The sequence below is a fragment of the Meles meles genome, chromosome 2 (genome assembly GCF_922984935.1).
Source record: "Meles meles chromosome 2, mMelMel3.1 paternal haplotype, whole genome shotgun sequence".
In the NCBI taxonomy this organism is placed as follows: domain Eukaryota; kingdom Metazoa; phylum Chordata; class Mammalia; order Carnivora; family Mustelidae; genus Meles; species Meles meles.
This window is the reverse complement of record NC_060067.1, coordinates 207425872-207453135: the sequence shown is the minus strand read 5'-3', so window position 1 is coordinate 207453135 and position 27264 is coordinate 207425872. Positions and strand designations below refer to the sequence as shown.

Genomic DNA, 27264 nt, shown 5'->3' with positions numbered 1-27264 from the left:
TGGTGCAGCCGCTTTGGAAAACAGTGTGGAGATTCCTCAAAAACTTAAAAATAGAGCTACACTATGACCCAGCAATTGCACTGCTGGGTATTTACCCCAAAGATACAGATGTAGTGAAAAGAAAGGGCCACCCGTACCCCAATCTTCATAGCAGCAATGGCCACAGTCACCAAACTGTGGAAGGGTTGAGATGCCCTTTAACAGAGGAATGGATAAAGAAGATGTGGTCCATATACACAATGGAATATTACTGAGCCATCAGAAAGGATGAATACTCAATATTTGCATCAACATGGATGGAACTGGAGGAGATTATGCTGAGTGAAATAAGTCAAACAGAAAAAGACAATTATCATAGAGTTTCATTTATTTGTGGAACATAAGGAATAGCATGGAGGACATTAGGAGAAAGAAGGGGAAAAGGAAGGTGGGTAAATCAGAGCGAGAGATGAACCATGTGAGACTATGGCCTTTTGGGAAACAAACAGGATTTTAGAGGGGAGTGTGTAGGGGATGGGTTGGCCCAGTGATGGGTATTAAGGAGGGCATGGATTGCATGGAACACTGGGTGTTATACACAAACAATGAATCAGGGAACACTACATCAAAAACTAATGAGGTACTGTATGGTGACTAACATAATAAAAAATTATAAAAACATAAAATATTATAGAGACCTAATCTTCTAATTTCAGAAGCTAATGTTAAGACAAATTTGTATTTATGGAAAAAGAAATGTAAGCATTTCACATTGGGCAGGATACCCTGCACAGTCATATTTTAGCAATTGTTTTAAGTGTCTCTAATAATCATTTTAATTCCTGTGCACACTTGTTCAAAGCAATAGTCACATGTCATTTCATGAGGTCCAGCTGCATTTTAATTTCTCTGCTGTCTGCATTCCAGTCCCTTTCCCCAGGGACACGTGCTCATATGAAGAAACGAACAGTAAGAGCCACATTGTCCCTAACAATATTTTCCCAGCAAGGAATCCTCCTAAGCCGTTGTTCAGGAGAAACAATTGTAGTGATAGCCTCTCTGGCCAGGAGCTCTATTTCTCATGGTAGAAGTTTATCATTACATCTTGTAGTGAATGAACACACTATTTAATTTTATAATAAACACATATTTTCTGGAGTTTTAAAGCAAAAACCCACAAGATGCTGTCTTATTAATAAGAAAAAGATGCTGATGATGACGGAGGCAGTGAGGGTCAGGTGCATGCCCGAGACCCAGACATGGTCTGGAACGCAGACCCATGATCGCCGGCGTGCCTTTTGACTTACTCTCGTAGTGAATGAGGAAACCCACACTGGAGCGGCTGTTGTCAGTGGTGAACAGCAGGTACATGAAGTGCCCTGTGCTGATCAGGAACTGGGGAGCTTGTGTGCCGTGGTACTCTCCGATCAGTGGGGACGAGTTGGCGGGCCCGTCTCGGACCTCCAGAGTGTCATAGTTGACTTCTGTCTGAAATCTGCAGAGATTTGTATGCAGTCAGAAAAATGAAGCTGCATTAACTTACAGACATTCCCCAAATATCTTCATTCATTAATTGCGAACTGATGTGTATCACTATAAATAAAAGATTTACTTACAGTTTTGCACACAAAAAACCCCGGGCACAGATGATATTCAAGCATCAGTTTTTCCAGAAGAAAAGGTATATCCTAAACCCTCCCCTATTACTGAATACTCAGTCATGCAACATCCCAAACTCAAGAGACTGCAGTCTTTAGCTTTAAAATAAAAATACTGTGAACCGGGTGAGTTTTTGGAGAGATGAAGTAAAGAAGGAAGGAAGGAAGGAAGGAAGGAAGGAAGGAAGGGAGGGAGGAAATAGGGAAGGAAAGGAAAGGAGGGGGAAATTAAATTAAGAAACACAGATCAGTGAACCATCATTACACATTTTCAAAATCTGTTTCATGATCCTCTCTTCAGCCTGATCATGCATATCCTGAAAAGCACACATGAAGAAACGTAATCTCCAAAAGGAGGAGAGTAATTCAAAATACGTGGCAATACTTTAAATACTTTTCAGGGGAAAAAAAAAATCCTGTGTCTTTTTAAGCTACATTAACGCTTTCTGGACCCTGGAAGAAGAATCAGCACATTCCTGCTTCAGAAAAGAAATGCTGCTTCAATGATCTGAACAGCTTCCAGAAAGTGCTAACTTCTCTTCGAGAAGGATGCTATGCTTCCAGAGAATCTGGCCTGATGTTATATTTATACACAGTCGCAGCCACTTGGGTCCTCTTTGAAGCAATGAAGACACCATTCCAGACACTGAGATAATTTTCTAAATGGGCCCAGCTCGTCCTCCAAGAGCTAACCCAGTTTCCAAGGGTCCGGCTGTGCTCTCATGGAACAGCTTATGCCCTGGGAGCCCCTGATTCACTCGGTGACTTTCAGACTAAGACTTCTGTGGAAACCAGGGTCATCATCCCCCATCCTCTTCATCCAATAATGCTGATGGAGAGGAAGAGCGAGGGCACGTGCAGGCTCCCCAGCTGCAGGGCTTGTAACCACAAGACAGGTGCAGAAAGCATCGGGCTCTGCCCTGGTTCTCACTGGATTGCGTAGACTCCTCTGAGAGCAAATGTATGACGACACCGTATTCTTGCAATGAACTTGGGATGGCCCTGGGGCCCGGATTTCCACAGAGAAGTGGAAACACCAGTCACTTCCCCTGACCACGGGCTCGGCTCCAGGGGTCCAATGGGGCAGGTTTTCCTCTTTTACCTTTCTAAAATGTCCGCTACAGACCCTGTGGTTTCTCAGTGATCTGAGAGATCAAGAGGTCTAGATAAGCATGAAGTAAATCTCACTTGAAAAATTTGTGCTACTTTCACATCTTCTTTCTGGAGCAACAGCGAGGACTGAGAGAGTGCCCCTCGCGACAGCGGGAAGATTCCCAGGGGAGACTGGGAGAGGGCACTCCACGTGTTTCCCATTATTCGGCAACCCGATGCACTTTGTGCAACAATAACCTCAGTAGGGTCTCTTATAGTTATATTTACAAACACATGCTTTATTAGGATGTCAGCCCTCTGCTGGAGACAGAAATCTTTAGAGTAGTGTAACAGTCACAAATGCCTAAAAATGTCAGAAATACTGGCTCTTACAGATGGAATTCGGCAAACTATCACAGTTCCCTAATTCCTAAAGATAGAGAAAAATCCTATGTCTCTGTTCAGGAGTGTGAACAGAAAACAGTGTGCTCAACACTTGTACCAAACCAGGATGTAAAGTCACAAGTTTTACTAATGATTTACATCTGAGGTGAGGCCAGGAATCAGGAAGGGCTTTTCTCTTCTCCCTCTCAATACCATAAAGTTATGAAAATTAATAAGGAACCCATTAATCTACTGGATATTACAGAGTTAATTTTTTCCTCAATGATTAAGTTTATATGCAAGGATCCATTCTCCAGTAATGGATACATAAGCCACAATTTTAATTTTCTTCTGGGAGATTATCCTACTGGAGATTATTATGTTACCAGACATAATAAAATGAACAATAACTTCAAATACAAATAATGCTAAATGATAATCTGACTCCCACTAAAAATCTTCCTGTATATATTATTATTAATAGAAAATTAGTGGAAAACAAACAAAACAATATAACAATGTTAATCTGCCTTGAGACATTATAATATCCTGAATATTAAAACCCAAACTCTTTTAGTCAAGAAGAAGTTCATTGTTAGAGGAAGCTTAAAATTGTTCAGAGATTAAGCTTAAAACACTAAACAAATATGCCTCCTTCTATTTTAAAGCGGGCATCTTTCTGAAAACATTTCTGGCTGTTAATCATCAAGGTGATTTTACTGCAGAGACAAATGGAAACATATTTTATCACGAGAATTCAAATTGCATGGTTATTTTTTAATATTATTGAATTCATGGGGCATCCGGGTGGTTCAGTTGGTTAAGCGTCTGCCTTCGGCTCTGGTCATGATCCTGGGGTCCTGGGATGGAGCCCCGCATCGGGCTCCCTGCTCAACGGGGAAACTGGCTTCTCCCTCTGACCCTCCCCCTGCTTGTGCTCTCTCACTGTCTCTCAGATAAATAAATAAAATCTTTAAAAACATGATTATCGAATTCATTATCAAGTAGCGAAGCCACACCACTCCAGGGATAGAGCCACGCACAGGTCACTCATCTGTCTCTCACAGGTGTGAGTTCTGCAACCGAACCATCACTAGAGCAAGAAACCATTTTCCTGGGCTCTTCCAGAAGGCACCTCAGGGACACCACAGGCTTCCATTTGCAATCAGAGTGGATTTTAGCCACAGGTCCAAAACCCAGAGCTGGACACGAGGGCCAGTATTTGCGAGCTCTGAGGAGACACTCTCTGACGCAAGCCTTGGAAGAGGACTTAGCTGCAGTCATAGAGGGTAAAGTTCAAGAAGAATGAAACTTATCAAGGAAACGCCTGTTTCTTCTGAATTGAACTCCTTTGGGGAAACCAACCAAGAACCGTCCTATTTCTAAGCCTCACGATTCATTTAAGTAAACACATTGGACATGCATGGGTTGTCAGGTCCAAATTAAGAAAGGGAACATCTTTTTCTTACCTGTCAAAAGTTATTTTGATGGAGTGTCCTGGTTTTGCTTCAATGATCCATTCACAATTTAAAGAATCTTTATAGTACCCTGGCCATCCCGGAGGCAAAATGAGTCCACTGGAAGCTGTCAGGTGTCCACCACACGGGGCTGAAAGAGAGTTCAGGTGTCAGCAGGTCCCACCAAGTGCACGGGGACGCCCCCGGCAGCACCCGTGACGGCAGGGATGCGCTTGTCTTCACGGACTTCACATTTTCAAGGATTCACGCTAAACGTACTCTCAAGTAAACGGCATTTATTGAAAGCAGAGCACATCTATCCCTCATCCGACATCCATCATCAACCCACAGCAAAGCTCCTATGATCCGAAAAGGTCAGGGTGTAAGTGCGAGATGACTGACCCCCGTGAACTGTCACACCCAACTGTCACCACGGATTCGTGAGAGCACACCACTGATATCCATATCGCATGTGTGTTTGTGATTCCACAAACATCCACTGATTAGCAAACTAAATTGCTTCACATCTGAATGGAAATACCCTGCGGGGTGTGTGTGTGTGTGTGTGTGTGTGTGTCGGTGTATGTGTGTGTGTCCGTGTGTGTGTGTGCATGGGCAGATACATTTCAGTGATGTGTGTTCTGCTTATTCACTCTGCATTGTGTCTGTTTTATTAATATGACTTGTCACCTACAATTAGGGAATGTTACGGGACAAAACAAAATTTCCAAATTCAATAGACAGAATTAATCTGCATCAGTCCATTTGAATGATCCATGATTATAAAGAAGAAAAGAAGTTTCAGGAAGGTATGTGCTTGGTGCTCCAGAAGATGGGTTTTGCATTTCTGTATAAGCTATAGGAATTTTTAAGTAATGACACATATTTCACATGTTTTTGCCCAGCCACATATTTTTTCAGATTTTCCTTCTCAAAGTTCTTTGCCATCTTTGTAATCAAATCTGTAAATCCATAGATAGGAAATAAAACATACAAATGCCCGAGTTAAAAAAAAAAATCATTTTTGAAAAAATATGCCTTTTATGGAGAAATAACCATAATGCCTTAAAATGCTGAGAAATTGTACACAATTTCAACCAGGTTTTGTTGCTGGAGAAAAACATCTGACAGAGAAATCTATAAAGGTAATCATGGTCGCTTCATTTATAATGGAATAATAAAAGGAAAAAGTAAAAATTTATGCAAAGTTTATGAGTACATATTAGAATGGCACTAATACATTTGAAATAATGTTCCGAGATTTTGTTACGATGAGTAACTTTTGCAATTAGAACATTACATTATGCAAAGCAGGATACAAAATTAAAATAAAGTATATTCTAAATTTAATTAAAAAAATTGTTCCAAGTAAAGGGGAGGTAGAATTTCAAAAATATGTTAATGGGGGAGAACACAAATGGCTACTGTGCAGATCATGCTTTTCTTGATATGGCTTCTTTTCTAAATCAGCTGTGATAGGTGCGCGTTATGTCTAGAGTTAGATATAACAGGAAATCAGAGGCATTTTGACGACCTTGAGTTCTTGAAGAAAACATTCACTACTTTATGCAATCATAATCTTAAAACTACCAATTTTTAATAACTGATATTAGGAATTTTATTTATTTATCATTTATTCCGATTTTATAATTATTTTTATAATCATTGTATAAGTTATTTATATTTTAGCCTTTATTCCTACATTTCTGACATGCTGTAGCAAATGTTTTTTAGAATATGACGTAAGCAAAATTAAACAGTCTTATTTCATGTTTTACTATTCAATGATACTATATAAGAAAGACCCACAGCAAATATAGACTTTTTTTGTTAAATCTGCTCTATGAGACCTTTCTAAATCTGTGTGAATTGCCTTATTTTTATAAGCCTTACTTCCCACGTAAATGCAAACCTGTATATTTCCTTCCTTTCAGTAAAGGTTTTCAAAGATTTTGTCGTAGTTCTTGAAATGTGCCGGCGTCGTCACACACCACCGCTATTGATTAATATCTTGTCTTTTACACATCACAATTCAGTGTGTGTTAGAATTTGTATCACGGTACTCTGATGAAATCGATCTTTTAATTGCTGCACTTAGTCAACAGAATTAAACAAGAAAGTATGAAGTGAGGAAGTCAGGTTTGCCGTATCGGCCAGCTTAGACGACATCATGGTGTAGGAGCAGCACTAGCTGTGAGGAGAGACAGTCGTTTCTCACAGGCTACGTATCCAAGGGCTCCTTCTTTTTTCTTGGATAAGCAGCCTGTGTGAGAAATGACTCTCTCATCACACAGAGAGGAATCTTTTGTAAGATTTTATTTTTAAGTACTCTCTCCACCCAACGTGGGGCTCGAACCCAGGGCCCCAAGATCCAGAGTCTCACACTCCACGCACTGAGGCAGCCAGGTGCCCCTAGTGGCTCCTTTCTTGAGCTAGTCTTGCAGGAGACAATCAAATGTAGGTTCGTAAGTTGACTATATCACTTCCACTCATTCCTAACTGGCCAGAACCTGAAACAGTTTCCTCAAACCCAAGGGGGCCAAGAAACACCATCCTGCTTGGTGAAGACTTAGATGACCTGGTGGACGGCCCCAGTGATGCTCAAATTCACTAGGTGAAGGAAGTGAGCCAGGTCTGTAGGACACAAACTCCTTGATTCCTTGAGTATTTGCATGGATGAACTACTTGATATTGTATTTCTAAAATAAGCTCATCTTGATTATACATATTTTTTCTACAGCTTTATGTTTTAATGTACTTATCTGGCTCGGGTGTATTACACTTAAGACTGTCTTTGTAAAATGGTACACAGGAGTTATGCTGTTTTTGCACTAGCTGTGATAGTGTTCTCAACGCTCAACGTCTCCAGACTTGGAAGAGAGAGAACTTTCTTGCACACATCCCTTGCTTGTGTCTTTCTCAGCATCCAAACTTTAAACTCTTTTCAAATCTCTTCTCAGGTTTTCTGTTTATTTACACTTTGCACTTTTATTTGGGTCACTGCGAGTAATTTATATTTTGCTAGGACGTCACCAGTTTCATTGAAGATTAAAATGTGTTGCCATAGAGCTGATGATGTGCTCTTGTACACTCACACACACCCCCAATTACCTTGTGCTTTTAGTGACAATGAGCTGCACTGAAATTTATGGGGAGGCTAGAGGCAGAACAAATAAGTAGAGATAAATCTTTTGTTCAGAGGCCAAAAAATTTATACACATATGTGCTGGTATCCAGTAAATTCTGCCAGAAAAAATAAACATAATTTTTAGAGGAAATGATTTATTGTGAGCCTTTCGCTCTTTATGTAAAGTTATTATTAGTAATAAGAACTTATTATTTTATTATTACATTGAGTTATTATTTTTGTAACCATGGTTATTTTTCTTCTATTTTGTTGAATACCTATAATTGTCTTTCTTCCTAGTTTTTTTTTTATCAGAATCAAAGAAGCCTTGTCTATCTTATTGATACCAAAAAAATAATTCACTTACATTATTCTTTCTAATTCTTGATTTTTATTAATATAACATTCTAATTTTTTTTTCTAACTTGTTAATATTATCAATAAGTTCCTTCACTTTTTGTCTTTCTATTCGATACTGGGGTTATTTGCCTCCTAGCATAGGCTTCCTGTCTCGTGTTATCGTAGCAGAAAGGGTTCCCCCTCACAGGGTTTCTGGGCAGCACATCTCTTCAGGATTGAGGCTTTGCCACACAGTGTCTCCCAAGTATGTGTCTGTGGCTCTGTGTATCATATGTTTCCATTGTCTGTGGCTCTATTCGTGTCATACGTTTCCTCTATAACTGCGTATGTGTGTGGCCTCGACCTTATGATCAATTAAGGAATGATGGTAACAAGTAATACTTGAAAAAAAAAAAAACAAGGAATGTGTATATTCTCTAAGATACTTGAACTTCCTTCTGTGTCTCTTCAATAAAATGTGCATGTTCTACAAAATCTTTCCTTTCCCATTTGATTTTTCCCAACCAGATGCACTTAATTCTGAAAGTAGCATTTCTGTTTCTCTTCACCAAGGACATCAGTTGGGCTATCTAATTAGTCGTACTATCAGAGTATCTGTGTGTACTTTCTGAGACTCATCAGGGCTCTATAATTGGGTTTTTCAGTACAAGTAAATTATTAAAAAAAAAAACCTCTTTCACCATGTACTAGTCCTCTGTGTTAACTGTTTTCTGTGTTAACCCATAGCTGAGTTTTGACTGAACTTCTCTGAAGATCTTTTCCAAACTTGAGAGAATGGCTCATTCGCATTTAATAGGATACTTTCTCCTGGCATCTGACTTTCTTAGAAACATCACGGCCACTTCTGAGAGTGCACTTCCCTGACCGTGCAGATGGACACATCTTGCCCTGAGCCTGTAACACAGCTGCACAAGCATTTTACAGGGAAGCGCACCCAGGATGCGGAGAATCATAGCCAGGAGAGAGCAGAGACTAGAAAGTACTGTCATTTTTTCCCCCAAACTTCTGTCTTAAGGAACCATCCAGGCTTCACCGCCTACAGTGCTATGCCTGGCTGGAGCAGCACCAGCAAATTCGCGCACACACTGCCCTTACTATCACTGGCGCACCCAGGAGTGTGTGTTCACTTATTTGTAAAGCATCATGACCTACCTGCTTATTAACACCAGATACAATGTAACACCTAAAAGCTGTACATTTAAAATATGTGATAGAGACAGATAAGAATGGAAAATCTTCTGTTGAGCTCTCTCCCTTCCATTTGTCCATTTTCTCCCCCTCGGTGGTGTTCATCATCCACCAAACTAAGCCCTTAATGAAAGTGTGAAAGTGAGAAAGTCTTTATGGAGATTTAACATAATCCTGACCCTTAGACGAAGGACGCTAACTTTGATAGTTGGGCCAAAGGGTAAGCGTGTGAGGCTGGAGCCCCTCCCACTACACGGCAAGGAGTTCATCCTTCCGCATTTAGATTCAGGTCCTGCCTCGACTGCCCCCCGGCAATGGTAGGTCGTTCACTCTAGAGAGGAAATAACCTTCAACTCCAGCTTATATTTGACACATTATTTCTGTTGAATTTACTTATTCTAAAATGAGCACCTACTGGCCAAAGACAATTGAGAAAATAAAAAAGATAAATAAACAGTGCGGAAAAAATCACCCATCACTGTGACTAACATTTTGGTGTATATTTTCTTTTCAGGCTTTTAAAAATTATTATCATCATGAGATACTTAAATATATGTTTAAAATGGCTTATTGGAACACAAGTGGTCATATCACCTGGTTTTTCACATGATAATATATGATGAACATCTTTGATGTTACAATATTTGTTTGAGGTTTGTGATGATTTATCTAGCTTATTCTTTGTTGTTTAAAATTAAATTGTTTGCATCTTTGGTTTTTATTTTTAATACTGCAGAAAGCATTCTTGAGGGAAAAAATTATCTTTTCAGAGTTGTTGAATATATCCTTAGAACTAGAAAAACAATTTATAGCTCGAGAAGTAAGAAACAATTTAAAACCCTTAATATGAATTTACACTATGATGCCATAATTTTATACCTTCAACAGCATGGCCAGAAAATGTCAGTTATTCCTCAACCTTACCAATAATACCTCTTATTAAGGTGTTCAAATATTTGCCCATCTGACAGACAAAAATGGTACTTTGGCCTTGCATTCAATCAGTAATTTCTGCCCATGTGAAAAGACTGCAGACTATAGGCTGTAACCGTGCGACATTCCAGCAACGGCAAAGCGACAGAAGCAGCGAAGAGATCGGCGGGGGCAGGGCTGGATGCCGTGGGAGAGTGAACAGGTTGAGCGCAGGACGTTAGGGCGGTGAGACTGCTCTGCGAGATGCTCTAACGATGGACACATGTCATCAGACATTTGTCCAAACCCACAGCATGTACAACACCAAGAATGACCTAAAATGGAACTATGGACTCTGGGTGATAATGACATGTCCCCTTGGGTTCGTCACTTGTAACTAATGAGCCGTCTGGTGGGGCTATTGCTAGTGGGGGAGACTGAGCTTCTGGGGGAGGGGCATGAGGGAAATCTCTGTACCTTCCATTTAAATTTGCTGTGAACCAAAAAACTGATCTTAAAAAAGTCTACTTAAAATGTATTTCTTGATATTTATTGGAGGTAAGTTTTTTATAAAGCTTTTCTTAGCTCAACATGTACGGGCCGTTTTGATAGGGTGTGAGTATATATTCTAAGTCACTAATTTTCGTCTCAGTAAACATCAGAGCTGAGATGCTCCTTAGTCTGCACGCACCCCCTGGCTTTCTTACACAGTGAACCAGAGTAGAAGTGTCAGGCAGAACATTAGTTAGGCAGTATTTACATCAGGGACCTTAAGGGCGATAAAACAACATAGCTACTAAACACTGTGCCTTTGTTAGAGGCTGAATTATGTCTTTCCAAAATGTGTATTTTGGATTTTTCATTCCAGCACCTGAAGATGTGACCTTGTTCGGACGGAGGGTCTTTTTAGATGGGCTTGGTTAAGGTGAGTTATTAGCATGGCTCTGATCTCATGCGACTAGTGCCATTAGAAAGAGGGGACATCTGGAAACAGAGGCGCGCTCACACGGAGAAAACTGAGATGATGCTTCTGCCAGCCACGCCACTCCAGAGACGCGAGCAAACCCCCCGAAGCTGGCGGAGAACCAGAACAGATCCTCCCTCGCAGCTCCGTGGGCACCAGCCCTGCGGACACCTTGCCCTTGGATGTCCAGCTTCCAGGACTGTGAGACACTCAGTTTCTACTGTTTAAGCCTCCGGTCTGTGTGCTTTGTGACAGCAGCCCTAGGAAACCAACACGGTTGCTGGTCCCTTTGTTTGTTAAGTCCGATGCGCCCTTGCACAGGAGGTAACTGGCTAACGAGAGGAGATGCTCACCTTCGCAGCGAGGCACCGTGGAGCTCCAGACGACATTCCCATCCTGCAGGATGCAGGTGATGGACTCCGACCCCTGTGTTTTGACAAAGCCATCGTCACAGTGGAAGGAAACCGAGCTTCCCAGCAGAAATCTGTCACCAAAACGCCGTCCGTTTACGGGAATGCCAGGGTCATGACACTCATTCTGACCAAATGCTAAAAGGAAAAACAAATGAATAGAAATACTTGAATATTAAGTCTGTGTAGTCAGAAAAGAAAGAAACAAAGCTACTAATAAAGCCACCTATTGTTCCAAACTTCAGTTCTACATTTATAGACTGATAATTGCATTAAACAAATAAGATACTGATACCTAGTAAGACAGAGGGAAAGAGAAAGAAAAGATGGTACACAGATATGCAAAACTATCGTTCACACTGCATTTCACAGTTTGAAAGCACTTTTCACATGTATTAAGAAAAAACAGAAATATGGCAGGGGCTGGAAGGGATTTTGATTCAGACACATCTGGGTTAGAACCTGGCTCTTATGGTTTTTTTCTGCCCTTCGGCAGACATTCTGACGATCTGGTTAGATATTCTAATTTACAGATGAGGAATGCAGAGCCTATATCGCAGTGTTACTGCAATAGTAAATGAAATAATTCCTGGAAAACCTAAGCACAGTGTCTAAGAGAAGTTGGCAACCAGCAAATTATGATTTATAACTCATCTTTAATATTATTACACTATACTCCCTTAACAATGCACCGAAGTAGATGTTCTTAGATACAATCTGGTTTGCAAATGAGGACCCTGAGTCAAAGAAAAGTGCCATCTTACCAAAATTCACTAAGTATATACAAGTGCTGGTGTTCTGATCCATGGCTCCAGACCCCAAATGCCTCAATCCTTTTTACTACACTCTTTCTTTGAATGGAGGATGTGTGGATGGATGGATGGATGGAAACAGGTATGGAAGGAGGGAGAGGAAGGAAGGGAGGGAGGGAGGAAGGAAGGAAGGAAGGAAGGAAAACAAGAGAAAGATAAAAGGAACATGAGCACTAACCCTACTATAAGGCTGATAGAGACACCAGCCTAGAGGGAGTGATGCCCTTAGTTGACGGGACGGCGCTGTCTAATTGTGTTACTCCCATTACCTTACAAAGTGTCAGCCTGGACCCCACATGCCACAGTCGTTTCAATAAAGGGTGGTGCAGGGGAGGCTTGCTTACTGGTGTAGGTGATGTTGAACCCCCTGCCGGTCGTGGAGTGGTCAGACTGGAATTCCAAGCGGATTATGTGCCCGCTGCTGGCCAGCTGTGAGGGGACCTCGTGGCCCGAGAAGGTGCCCAGGACGGTGATATCAGAAATGCCGTCATCTTTGATCGCGAGGAAATCAAACTGGGGTTCCACGTCAAAATCGTTAAAGATGAGGTGGATTCTGCTTCCTGGTTCGGAAATGATCAGCCAGACACAGTTCATGTTGTTGCCGTATTCCTCGGGGTAATTGGGTGAGAGAATAATTCCGGATGATGCGGTGAAGTTGAAGAAGCAGGAAACTGTGAAGACACAGACACGTTTTCAAACAATTTTGCACACAGCCCAACAACCGGCCACATGAATCTGACTGACGACAGCCTCCTCCGAAGGCAACCCACACGTGCAGAGCTAGGACCGTCCAACCGTTTTTTGCATCAGTAATTCTATACCATAACACCCCTTCTCTCCCTAAACTGTAAACAGAATATCTCACGGTACACACCACAACCAGAGCCCACATGTAATCGAGTATAAGCTTGACTCCGAAATGATCTGAGCCGAGGTCATAGAAACCTGGAGCAAATATCAGAATTTCTAGTTACAACTTTCTGTCTTCGGAAGAGCAAACATTAATATGAAAAGTCATGTCTGTGTCACAGGGGCAATTTCCAGAAATAATATTGGTTCTGTTTAGTCTTCTTGGATACCTTTTCTCTTTATATTTTATGTTTGCCTTTAAAATGCACTTTTTCAAGTTATTTATGTATTATAAGTTATCGGGTAACAATAAAAAAAACAAAAACAAAAACAAATCAGACCATATACTGGGTGGACAATATAAAAATCTCTTGGAACATTTACCTTTTAAGAGCATGTACTTAAAATCAGTTGACACACGTGTACACACATATGTTGAGAGGACACCTGTTGGATTATTTCTAGGGTGTGGCTCTGCTTTTCAATCCACACAAGTCCCTATTTGTCTTTCAGGTGACATGTTACACTGAGTCACAAAAAATGCTACATTAGTTACATGCTACATTCAGTTACAAAAAAAAAAAAAATCTCGCTTTTAAATCACCATGAAGTTCTTTGTTTCTATTTGTTAAAACCCTGTACTTAGGAGGAAGTGGGCAGTTCTGGGTGCCGTAAGCTGATGTCACCCACACTCACAGCTGGTGTTCCTGTGTTAGACATTATCGAAGCTATCAGGTCCATTGCCTGTGGGTATCTCGGACCCTCCCGCTTCAGAAGCTCTAGAAGGAGGCAAGGCTCCTCTGTGCGTGGTCTATTCTTGCTGGCAGAGAGATCTCAGCTACAAGTTATACAGGAGGTGGAGCCATAGCATGGATTAGCTTCACCTGCGTGAGTGAAGCAGGAGAGCTGGTGTTCGAGAACACCCACGCTTTGTTTGGTCAACAAAGCGCTCCCCAGAGGTTCTGAATGCTTCCCTGCCGAGGTGCACCTGCCCCAGGTTCTGAATGCTTCCCTGCCGAGGTGCACCTGCCCCTTTCCCTCCCTCTCCCCCTGCCTGGCAGTGGCAGGACAGAGCAGCCCCGGCCAGCCCGGTACTCACACACACAGCTGGGCTTGTTGCCAGACCACTGGTTGTTCTGCTGGCACGTGATCACGCGCTCTCCCACCAGCTCGAAGGCCGCCTGGCACTCGAACGTCAGCGTGTCCCCGTGGAGGAAGCTGTTGCCAGTCCGCTTCCCGTAGGCAGGAACCCCAGGGTCCCCACAGCCTCCCTTTTCAATTTCTGAAAATGTGAAAGAAGAATGAACTGTGAAAAAAATAGACAGTGGACGATTTTTTTTAAACAATTGAGAAAGTGAACAAGTTACTTTTTGCTGGTTGAGACACAGCTTTGGTTAAAAGTTTCAAAAGGATGTTCCTGTCATCCAATATTTAATTACAAAACCCTGGGGAAAAAACGTGATTTAACTTGAGAGAAAGGTACTTAATTTATTGACTTTTAAGGGAGACGAATGGCCACGCAGATGTGCTGCCAACAGGAATGCTGGGATTTATAGGCACGTGTTCCTGGCCCAGGCGCTTCCTACCTGCTGTCCAGGATTATTGCAACGGAAATGTAAAAACCAAGTGTGCTTGAATCGATCTGTGTTTAAATGTAAAGAATGCAAAGAAGATTGTTCATTTACTACTGCATATTTAAATCAATAAATCCATTTGAATATTCTTTCCCTTAATCTTAAAACCCATTTATGAAACAAAATGGATATATTAATGGTCTTCAGCCACGAAGAAACTATGCTGAGTCAAGCCCCTTTGCCTTAAAACAGGATGGACACAAATGCACCAAAACCATCCATATATTTCAACATTTGCTCTGTCTTCAATGCTAACCACACAGAACGTATTAAATGAAATGCTTCTTGTGGATTCATATAAAAAATACGTTTTGAGGGGCACCTGGGTGGCTCAGTGGGTTAAAGCCTCTGCCTTCGGCTCAGGTCATGATCTCAGGGTCCTGGGATCGAGCCCCTCATCAGGCTCTCTGCTCTGCAGGGAGCTTGCTTCCTCCTCTCTCTCTGCCTGCCTCTCTGCCTACTTGTGATCTCTGTCTGTCAAATAAATAAATAAAATCTTAAAAAAAAATACGTTTTGAGGGCCAGCTATGTGTCAGACTGTGTTCTACATAATGAGGTTACTGAACAAACAAGACACAATTCTCCCACTCGTGGTGCTCACATTGTATGAAGGGAACAATAAAATTCTTTAAATGTGTATGATTTCTGGTCACCATAGGTGGTTTGAAGCAAAATGAAGACGTTCAGAGGATTACAGAATAATGGATGAGGGAGGAAACAGAAAGTATAACTCAGCCCAGAAGGAAATCTGAAATCCGCCCCTTCTCCAGAGAAACCAGCCCAGTGTGGTTGGAGCTCACAGTTGGAGAGGAAGCGAGGGACTTCCTCTCGCATGGCTTCCATGCACACACCGAAGACGCACCCTTGGTCAACCTGCTGACATTCTTCATGGTCTTACTCTATTATTTCGTAGTGACCGAGCACAATTTCGCATTTAGGTTTCAGTAGCCGTCTAACCACTTGCTGATCAAATTCACAATTTTGAGGATGTTTGTAGAATGGCTCAGGGCTGACTTTTTTGATAATGTGGGGAACAGTCACATGCCCAGAAAAGGACCGGTGGTTGATTCTACTTGAGAGGAGAAACTTTTCTTCTGAGTGTTCAGCAGTACCAGAGAAGTGAAATCAACCAGTAATATCACAATGGCGTCAAGACTTTCAATAGACGGGTATCGTCACATCTGCTTTCTTGGGCAGATAGCAAAAGAAACAAAACCAGGTGTTGGGTAACAGGTTCAGTGCCCTCTGCTAACCTGACAAGCTATCAAATAAAGAAGGTGACCCTTACGCTAATCATTCCAGAAGACCAAAGTGTTCCTGCATGTAACACAAGATAAGAACGCACCAGAGAACATGTTTACTTAAGGATAGACCTTGGAGTTCAGGTTGATGGTCTTTGCTTGAGCAGATCTAGAAGTGGATTTACTTGAATTTAATACTTGGGATGCCTTGAACCAAGTTTTATGTTGTCCCCACTTATAAAAGGCAATTCATATCAATGGTTTCTAACAGAAAAGAAGTTGCATGTGGCACGGCCTCCCAGTTGGGTAGGGGGCCGGACACTCCACATTTCTGCAATGGACACAGCCCTGAGGTCAGGAGTCAGGGCGCTAGACTTGGTGTTGAGCCTCCTGGCCTTCATCTGGCCACCATGAGCAATTTAGTCCTTCCAAGTCTCATTTATACATCCTCAGTGACCACTTCCTACCTCCAAGGACAGCTGAGGGACTTAAGTAATTCATGTACAGAACCCCACATACAGGGCTCAGAATATTAGCCGTTACTATGATTGTTAGTAAGCCTTAGACTTCTACAAGTTTGTTCTGCCTCCATGATGCTAAAATTCATAATGTCTTCTTACAAGGAAATAAACTATGGCATGAGGAGTGATCTTATTTTCTACCTTAACTGAGTCTGAGAACTCCTGACTACAGAGTGCTCAGACATGAAAGGTCTGTCGTTTGACCCACAATGTGGAAGTGGATGCTGACAGATCTGCCCCTCGTGCTGAGAGCCACGAGAATGCTGTTTCACCAATGATGCTGATGCCCACGCGTCCAGATGCAAGGGCACCGCTGGCCTGGAGCACAACCTGCTCTGCGTCCAACACACTAGCATTTGGTGCTCTGCATCGGCTATGACCGGCAATCCGGCAACTCGGGGTCTGGTATCAGCACGTGTGTGTGCAAGCAGGTCTCAGCCTTCAGCCATAGGAATCATCCAATTTTGCTATCAACTGAATGTCTGAGATGATGACTCAGAGATGACTTTGAGATTCTTTTTTTTTTTTTTTAAATAAATACTAGAGTTTGCTATTAATTGAAAGATCGAAGCCCCTAGAGACAGGGAAAAAAAAAAGTTGGTCAAAATATCTCTTCCAAATTATCAATCTAGAAACGGGATTTGATTATTAGGGCCTGAAGAAAACACTCAGTTGTGATTATATCCTCCCTGCCCATCTAGTGCTGTCCACTCAGCAGGAAGAGCCGTTTAACAGTGTACTGAGGGCTCCGTAATGTTCCTGTTGATACGCTTTTCTTTTTCATTGACAATGACCTTTAAAAGTACTAAATAACATTATTTCATTATCAATTATCATAGTAATTGATTCTCCTGAATTTTATGAACTGTTTATTTTTGAATGACAAAAAATGGATCTAAAACATTTGTAGTAAGTACATTGATATTGCATATTTACCATTCATCTCTAATACATTTTATTTTTATTAGATATATTATGCCTGTAAATGTTTACATGATAAACGAGTAATTAGATCCACATTGTGCTCTTTTGACATACTGAGCATTTTTGTTTTCAGCGGCCTATCAGAATTAGATGATGGAGAGCAAATAGCGAGACTGACCAGGCAGCATGGTCAGGTGAATTTCAGGCATGCTCGTGTGGTCTTTCTGGAGAGAATAAAATGTTTGCATAAATGGGATATCACTTTGGACTAGATACTGGAAAAGAGAGGGGTGTAACCAGATTAACATAGAAAACCGGAAGGTAAATTTCTGAGAAAGATCACGAGAAAGAGTAAGAGGAATGATGTGATCTTGTGAGTTATCTGGCAAGTTTTGATCTACAAAAGGCAACCGTGTTCAATTCAGTGCAAGCCTCCTGAGCCATGAAACCACGGCTGCTCTCCAACACTCACCTGAGGTGTGGTGCGGAGCTAACGCAGACCTGGCTGATTATTCCTCTCCTACCGTCTTTGGCCTGTCCTGACCCCGGCACAAGGCAGCAGAAGCCCAGATACACGAACACATGTTTCAGTCAGAACTAAGTTCCCCTGGGTTCCTTTGCCGCCTAACTGTCTTGGCTTTGTGTCCCTTATCAAACGCTATCCATACAACTTTCTGACATGTTGGGGCCTCAGTGTTTTGGCCCTCACTTCTGAATGTTCTCCTCAGCGTTCTAGGGGATGTCCTGTCTTCTTCCACACCCCACAAGAGCGCACCTGTAGGCAGACCTGTTAGGTGCCTGCATGTCATAAAGGACCATGCAGCACACAACAGCATGTGTTTCCAAATACTTTGCGTGTCCTCAACCTAAATTTCTCCCACTTCATGAAGGGTTCTTGTACTCAAGCCAAAGGCCGCTCAATAGTCCAGGATCTCTCATGCTCTCAGCTTTCTTCCATTCTGGCCCCTCCCCCCATCGACGACCCCACCCTTTCTGTCATGACACCCTCTGCACTAAAGCCCCTTCCAATTCCCATGGCCCAGATTTTGCTTCCTGTTCCAGAAATGACAGGTAGCTTTTTTGTAGAGGTTTCAGAAGGAATCCGGTCAGGACTGATTTTAGTTGTGAACCTGTCTCCCTACCCCATGGCACTGTAAATTTTTCCAGAGTGATGACGCATCCATATCTTTCTTTGTCTTTGCTAGTACTAAAAATAGTGTCTGAAACAAAGTGGATGGGGGGTATGGCTTTGTTCTGAAATGTCTGACCCGGCTTATGTACACAGTTTGCAGCTATAAAACAAGCTGCTGATTTTTTTTCCCCACAAACAGTTACTAGCCTTTGCCCAATTTTTCAGTCTGTGACTAATATTTTTGAGCACAGTACATCAACTGTTCTCACTGTACGGTCTAAGAAGGAAAAGAACAGACCTAGTCACTGGTCTTCTGAAGTCTGTAGCTCAGGACAGTCGGCAGAAAATAAACCAATAATACAAAATATATCAGATAGTGATAAATTCACTGAAGAAAGAGAAAGCAGGGTAAGAGGGAATGCAGAGGGGAAGGGTTCTCTGTTTCAGGTGAAACATCCAGGGATGGTCTCTGAAATTCACATTTGAGCCGAGATGAGAAGGGAGGGCATGCCCAGGAGTATAAGAAAGCAGAATGCTGCACATCGAGTGAGCAGATCTAAAACAAGGGGATGAGTGACGAATCCATGTGGCAGGGCTGACCAACAGCTAGAAACAAAGTGTGATTACAGTCTGGTGATAAAGGGGGAGATAAGCAAAACAGAAAAACAATGAGGGGGTCAAGGATCAGGCAATGCAAACTTCTAGACCTTGGCTAGGATACTGTTCTTTCATTGCCCTGTATTATAATGATGCTGTAAGAGCTATAGAAACCACACAAGATGAGTAATTGTTTCTCAGTCTATTGTGAAATTGCCAAGAATGCTAATCTCAAATTATCATGAAGATTTTAACCTCTATCCACCTATGTGTATATACTTGGTGGGCAACATGTGTTACAGGAAAGGGAGCTGCCCAGAGAAATCAGGTTCAAGTCACAGATCTTTCATTCCATGTTCACGGAAACTTGGATCCCTTATTCTCTTTGATACTCTTCCAAAATTATTTGTCCTACAAGGTAACAGGACCAAGAATAATGAATTATCTTCAAAAGGTCTCCAATCTAGTACTTTGAGCAGACTGACGGGTGGACACCACAGCAGTCTTGGTGAGACATCTGTCATTTTGAAGACATTCTGAAGTTAATACTGTGCATCAAATGTCTTTAAAATAAAAATAAGCAGCCAGAAGGAAACTGTACTCTGAATCTTTACATGTTTTGTGGTCAGCCCCGCATGTTTACCTTGTGGGTCATGCAAAAGAAAGGTCGTGTTGGAGCCGGAGCAGTGATGATCACACTGCTGGGTCCAGAGCAACTCGGCCAAGAGCAGAACGCAGGGGAGCTGCTGAACTCAGGGACAGCCAGACTCAGTGACCGCCACCCTCCCTTCGGCCATAATGAGATGTTCCTCAGGACACATTCCACGTTGCAATGTTAATTTCCACCATCTTACCCAGCGCTCAGCATTATTGGCCCCTGGTTTCAAAATGAAACAAGTCCGAAAGAAAAGAAAAAGCCCTTATCTTTAGAACTTCGGGCAAGGCTGCTCCTTACAGCACTACCTATATATTATCACCACAGAAGGCAGGATTTGAGAATTATAATGATGCTCGGAACTATTTTTTCTTGTAACTAGGAAAGTTGACTGTCCTAGTTGAGCTTTGAGCTTGACACATGAACTATTGAATTTTAAAGGAGGGAGGCATTCTTAATTCTAGCAAAGTTTTGAATGGGCCCCTCTTTTGCTTTGGCCTCTGCATTCTGATTGTCTACAGTCTGTGGTTCCCAGACTTGCCTACAGGTCAGCGTCACAGAGACCCCTCCCAGTCACAAGTCCTAGTGTTTCCCAGGGAAGCCTTTAGCTGCCGAGTGAAGGTCCTGCCTGGGGAAGCAGAGCAGCTGCCCAGCAGGACAGGAGGCGTTCCCTACTCGGGGGAAAAGGATGAGATGCTGCAGTTTCCAGGAGGAAATACAGGATTCCTCGTGGGGGACCATTTCAGGGAACGGCAGAGAGGGGGACAGTAGGCAGCCAGAATCTTACCCTTCCCCTCTCAAGCAGCACCTAGCGCACGTCAGCATCAGAACGCAGATACAGAAAGTCCAAAAAAAAAAAAAAAAGACTGAGTTAGACTAACCTCTGCTAATACATATTTCATAAATAAGCACATAGCCTGCGTGCTGTCAAAGGGGGAATTGGAGTCCTTTCCCGATAATGGTCCTTAGGCTGCACTAAAGCAAAGATTTATGCATAAGGAGAAACACCAAAGTGGGCTTATTTTATTTGTCTATTTTAAAAAAATCACATGGAAATGATCCAACGTGTGCAATAAATCTATCCATAAATTCTACCCACACACAAAAACAGCTAAGTCATCTTGCCAGCCAAAATATTCTCTTTTTCATAGGTCAGAGTCAAAGTGCCACCAAGTATCATGAATTTCGTTTGATGAGGACTGCCTTTGGCTGCTAGGAACAAAGAGGGTCAATGGACGCTGACCGAAATTAATGAGATATTTTATTTTCCTCATGTGCCCAGAGGTTGGAAGTGCAGAGATGCAGATGGGTTGACCCACACACTCCCTTGCCACTTGCCACCCCCAGACATGCTGGCTGACATTTTTAGGGTACAAAGTGGCTGCTGGGTCTCAAGGCAGGAGGAAGCGGAGAGTCAAGGTTTCCCACAAGGGCAGGTTTTCTCTTTTAAAGACAAAAACCAAACCAAAAACAAGAAAAACAAACAAACAAACAAAAACCAAAACCAAGGTCATGTCTAATGATTTCTACTCATTCCTCTGTGTCTGGCAGGTCACCTGTCCATTCTTATCTGAAAGAGCCAGGAAATGTGATAGGAGACTCCACCGTGAAGGAAAACAGGGGAAAATAATTTCATTTCTTTTAATAAATGGTACTTGCGCAAACAATCCACAATATCTTCCACAAAATGTTAGCAAAACTAAAACCTGAAATTAATTCCTACAAAAATTATCATCTCAATGGGAAAAAAAAATCACCTCGCAAACATCAAGCCATTTTTAATATGTTTGGTACTTTTCACCAGGGCAGTGTTTAAATATTTTGTTAGCTTGTGTTTAGTTTTCAGGAAAAAGAAATAAGTTTTAAAAATTATTTTGGGAGTACTTGGGGAGATAATAATTAAGGCAAATAAAAGAAAAAGTAAAACCACAAGATAATGGACTTTCTCTGCTTGAGTTATTTCACTCAGCATAATCTCTTCCAGTCCCGTCCATGTTGCTACAAAGGTTGGGTATTCATCCTTTCTGATGGCTGAGTAATATTCCATTCTGTACATGGACCATATCTTCTTTATCCATTCATCTGTTGAAGGACATCTCAGCTCCTTCCACAGTTTGGCTGTTGTGGACATTGCTGCTATGAACATTGGGGTGCAGGTGCCCCTTCTTTTCATTACATCTGTATCTTTGGGTTAAATACCCAGTAGTGCAATTGCAGGGTCATAGGGATTCTCTATTTTTAACTTTTTAAGGAACTTCCACACTGTCTTCCAGAGTGGCTGCACCACCTTGCATTCCCACCAACAGTGTAAGAGGGTTCCCCTTTCTCCACAACCTCCACAACATTTGTTATTTCTTGCCTTGCCCATTTTGGAGCACTGGGTCTTATATGCAAACAATGAATCATGGAACACTACTTTAAATACTAATGATGTACTGTGCGGTGACTAACATAATGATACAAAAAAGGAGTGGACTCTAAAAGAAAGTAAATGTGAGTATGTTTAAAATAATTGTCACATAGGTAGAAAAATGACAAATTAGGTAAAAGAAAATGCAATAGGATATAATGAATCAAAATCACTTGGGTCCTTCCTGATTCTTTCTTCAATCTGCCATAGAAATCAAGGAGATCCAAGGCTTTTGTTGGAGTAGATGGCAATTTACAGGTACATTTTAACCGGCTAACTTCCCATTGATTTGTAATTTCATGGGCTTGAAAGCACATTTGGATGGCTGGCCATAAAGAAGAGAAAGAGGTGCATATTCAAGGGGGAAAAAAGCAATTTTAATTTTAGAAACTAGGGAATAGGCTTAATAAATTACCTGCCCTGTTATCAACTTTTTCCTAAGGAGATTAGCTGTACCAATGAAAGGCACCATTTTTCATAGCATTCCACACGCTTAGAGTTGGCAGCCCTAGAATATAAACTCACTAATTCTTCCAAGTGTGTTTCCCAGCCTGTTTTTCTCAGAGACAGGAAGTCACACTTGTTAGAGATAAATGCCCTATATCTGCTTTACTAAGATAGATATGGGATGGTTACCTCCTGCACTAAATACGGCCAAATAGTACTTCCTATAGAATACCAAAGATGAACACCCGGTGTTTATTACATCTACTGAGATAAATAACTTGGGCTTAGCTTACAAAGATTATTTTGTGATTGAAATGGGCATTTAGCTATGAATAATTTAAACATATTCCAGGCCAATTTTTTTTTCAACTTTGCTCTACAATTAGGCACAACATTTGGGCACTTGATTATCCAATCATCCATGCATGAGAGCAGACCCAAAATTGCTTCTCCTAAGAATCTTGGCATGGCCCACGGGTATTTCATTAGGTCATCTCTTCAGAGTTGGCATATCATCTGTCCAGGCATGTGTCCTTGTTAGACGTTTCATCTTATAAGATAATGTCATTTTATCCGAGCATATGGCTCTGGCCTGAGTTGGCGACACAGGATATCTGCACAGCAAGTAATTGTCTGGGAACACAACACCGAATTAAATGCTTATCAATAATTATTGAGAGTCATTATAGAACGCATTATGACCCCTACCTCTTACCCTCCCCCCCCCCCCCATAATTCATGTGGAAGCCCTGATCCTGAATGTGACTGTATTTGGAGGTCGGGTTTGGAAGGAAGGTGAAACGAGGTCATCACGGTAGGGCTTTCATTCAATAGGACTGGTGTCCTTCTAAGAAGAGCAATTAAGGGAGAGCATGTAAGGGAGAGTAGGGGCAGGCACACACGAGAGACAAAGCCGTGGGAAGACACAGGCAGAAAACTGCTATCTGCAAGCCAGGGAGAGAGGTCTCCGGAGAAATCAAACCTGCCGGCACTTCGGTCTTGGACTTGCAGCGTCCGGGACTCTCAGGGAATGAATGTAAGCTCCTGGACGAGTGGCACTCTGTCGTGGCAGCCCAGGCAAGCTAATATAAGGGCATGAATAAAAGAGACAATATTTATAGATTTGTGATGCCCATGATGTCAACTGATTGTAGAAGTCATGAGCCTTTCGCTTGGTTGGGATCAGGTTGCTTTTACGGTCGGTCTCTGGCCAAGTTTTTCCAGCTAACTTTTGTCTTCAGAATTATGCCACCAGCAGATCCTGAGAATTGTCAAAAGGGAGAAGCTGCGACTGTAGCTTCCTTCCTGTTCATAAATACTTCCTAAAAATACTCCTGAGAGTACTGTTTATATTTCAGCGAAAAATTATTTTTATGAAGCCCAAAAGGAAAATTATTCTCTGATGTTGGTGGTATACAATTCTTGGGGCACTGGTTTGTGCTTAGTCCATCAACTTTCTGACTATATGAGAACAAGAATGGAAGGACAGAAGCCTGGGGTCTTCGTGGGTTGGGTCTTGTTGGAGCTGGATGGGAAGCAGGAGTAGTGAGCACAAGGAGAAGGCAACGGAGCTTCTGGAAACGTCTGCTGAAAACAAGTCCTTCCTCAGGACCACGGGATAGGGGCCAATGCACTCGTTGCCAGCAAGCTGTTGTAGCTAATGCTTCCTGCTGCTCCGGTAGGACCCATACTTGATCCTTCCTTCCCCAGCTTTTAAGACAGGGAGCATTTCCTGGACCAGCCATTTGACACAGGAGGGTATGGGAAGAGGTCCGGATCAGGTTGGGTGAAAATCGCCTGTGTTTTGGTCTGTTGTCTACAACTCACCAATGTTCAGCCTGAGGGTCAAGGACCATCAGTCCCGGGAAAGCGGAGGTGGACAGTTTACAGTGTTACTGTACCCCGTGGTCAAGTCCATCCTGACAGCAGAGATGCGCGCTGTCTCCCCGTGGAGCCTGCCGGAGCGGGGTCTGTCACGGCGTCAGGAGGTCCATGGCCACAGGAGGCTGCCGCGCTTGCTGATGACGGCAGCGTCACAAAGCATCACGCTGATGAGGACGGCACACGTGCATGTTTTCTCTTTCTGAATTCTCCAGTTCTTCAACCTATCCTGTCACTTGGGGAGTCTCCTGAGGTCCACCCAGATGTCCTGACTATCTGCCCTGGATATCTTGCACATGCCATCTCCTCCGGAGAGAAAAGCAGAGATCCGTCCCCCCACCGGCCCTGCGCTTCCTACTGCCTGCGTGTCCCACTGTCAGCGCATCCCGTCCTTCCAGGGACTGCTGACGCCCAGTCCCTCAGAGACGGACACTCCAACTGCTCCTTCACACTTCCTCAGCTTATTGCTCAGTCAGGGTCGTAGAGGAACAGTGAGCAGAGAGATACTAATTTCCATTGGTAATTAGAATTGTGCCCTCTTCTTTTCATGCATTGTGAAGAATTCACTTCGGGGTTTAAGAAATTCTGGTAAAACCTCTATTATTAAAATTTTGTTACTGCTTTTATCAAGAGCAGCATGTGCTGAAAACATTTACAATAAAGGCACTCTAAACATTCAATTTATTTACTACAACGATCTCTGATGCGATGGACATGTTTCCTTCCGCAGGCTTCCAGATTACTTTATGGTTCTCAAAGATCCGGAAGAACAGTGTAAGGGATCAGCAAGAGTTCTTTAGCTTTGAAATAAGGAAAGTCTACAACCACGTGCAAGTACGCTATCTTCACTGGTGAAGATAATCTTTATTTCAGTTGTAGCCAGGAGACAGCTTTAAAACCCTAAGTATATTATTTAATCTTATTGAGAAACAAAGGTGATAGGATTGGATCATTGTTAATGTTCCTTCTGTTTTTATATTTTTGGAACATTCTGAAGTCTTAAGTTTAGAATTTAGCAAAAAATATGAACCATAGGTCGTGGCTTTCCCATGATCAATAAATTTTACTAAAAACGTTGTTTTAGGACCACCTTGAAGAACGTACACTGTCCCTTGATGGGTAACGTCAGCCCAGCTCCCAGGCCCCGGAGACCCCACACAAAGCTGCGTCTGGGATGTCAGCTGCACTCCCACGCATTCCAAGCATCATCGACCATGCCTGTCCGTGCCCCGCCATCACCGCTGCCCTTTGAAGGATCTCACCGCTGCCCATTCTGACTCTTCATTTCACGTTCCATGCTGTAGCCAAAATAATGTTTCTACACCTCAGAGCTGGTGGTGGCCCTCTTCGTTTGAAATGCCTCTGGCCATCTCCATCCTTAATCCAAATTCTTCTTGTTTATGTAGGAAGCCAGGCATGACCCAGACACCGCTAATACCTCTGGGTCATCTTTCCTCATGACCCTCCTTGCAATCCACCGTCCAGGCTACATGTTCTTTCCGTAACTGATGGGACCTCTTCTCAGCCTTCCTCACCTGGTGCAAACATGGTGTCCCACCTGCCCTTCCTGTCTCCAGTTCAATTCACGGTGACAGTCTCCTTCCAACGGCACTTACGCTGGGAGAGCCCGCATCCCAGACTCCGCCTACATCTCTCTTCTCCACTGCACCACTGTGACTCTGCATTTCATTTCTCTTCCGTGCTCTCCTGTAAGCTCTGGGAGGGTCTATCATAGGGACTAGTAAAACTCCAGTAGTGATTCAAAGGGCCAATGCACAGCAGATGCTCTTCAGAATGATTTTGTTTAGTTAACTGTATTTTTTTTTAATTAAAGATTTTATTTTGAAGTAATCTCTACACCGAGCAAGAGGCTCAGACTTACAACCCTGGGACCGAGAGTCACCCGCTCTACTGACGGAGCCAGCCGGGGGACCCTCTTCAAAATTATTTTTAAAGAATGGCCCAGAAGTCGATATTTACACAAGGTTTTATAGTCTGTACTTGCTGCTCAGCACACTCCGAATGCTCTTGCTCACTCAGGAAACACTCTCCAGCTCCTAACTGACCTAGGATCCGGGATAGGGTGGGTGGGTTAGAAAAAGTATATCTTTTATTATGCAGAAAGACAAAATAATTTTGTAATGAAAACAATAATGAGATATTTCATGAATATGTTTATAAGAAGAGTGTTAGTAACCCCTGGGGAACTTTATGAAATGTAATCCCTGTTAGCCCTTGTCCTGGATTGAGAGAAACGAAAACATACTCAAGTATGGAAAATAAAAATACTGCTCTTTTTCTTTTTAACTTATAAAAGGCATCTATTTTATTTGGAACCGTATCGTCATGTTTTCATGATAATCGTGTGGATAAAACACTACACCGCCAAATACGAATTTGGGTCGAGTGCAGCCGGTCTAGGTAGTCGCAGTGACCGGCCCCGGCGCCGAGGCTGCTCACACACTGTGAAACCAGGTGCTCTCAGGTGTGCTGCGGACGTCAGCACCTTGTAAGTCTGGGAACGCGTCACTCACACAAGATGCACTACGGGGCGGGCAGGAGCGGGAGAGCACCTCTGGAGGTCTCGGGCACGCAGTGGGAACCAGGGCAGATTTCTAAACATGCACATG

At 42.5% G+C, this 27264-nt stretch overlaps 1 protein-coding gene across 1 annotated transcript in view; it reads right to left on the bottom strand.

Moving 5' to 3' along the window:
- Positions 1-27264, bottom strand: part of CSMD1 (CUB and Sushi multiple domains 1) — a 2021046-nt gene that overhangs the window by 387054 nt on the left and 1606728 nt on the right. The window contains exons 13-17 of the mRNA XM_045997494.1: positions 14292-14474; positions 12688-13014; positions 11475-11669; positions 4583-4721; positions 1287-1474 (exon numbers count right to left, since the gene is read on the bottom strand). Of these exons, the coding sequence (XP_045853450.1) occupies positions 1287-1474; positions 4583-4721; positions 11475-11669; positions 12688-13014; positions 14292-14474 (1032 nt within the window). The remainder of the gene's footprint in view (positions 1-1286; positions 1475-4582; positions 4722-11474; positions 11670-12687; positions 13015-14291; positions 14475-27264) is intronic.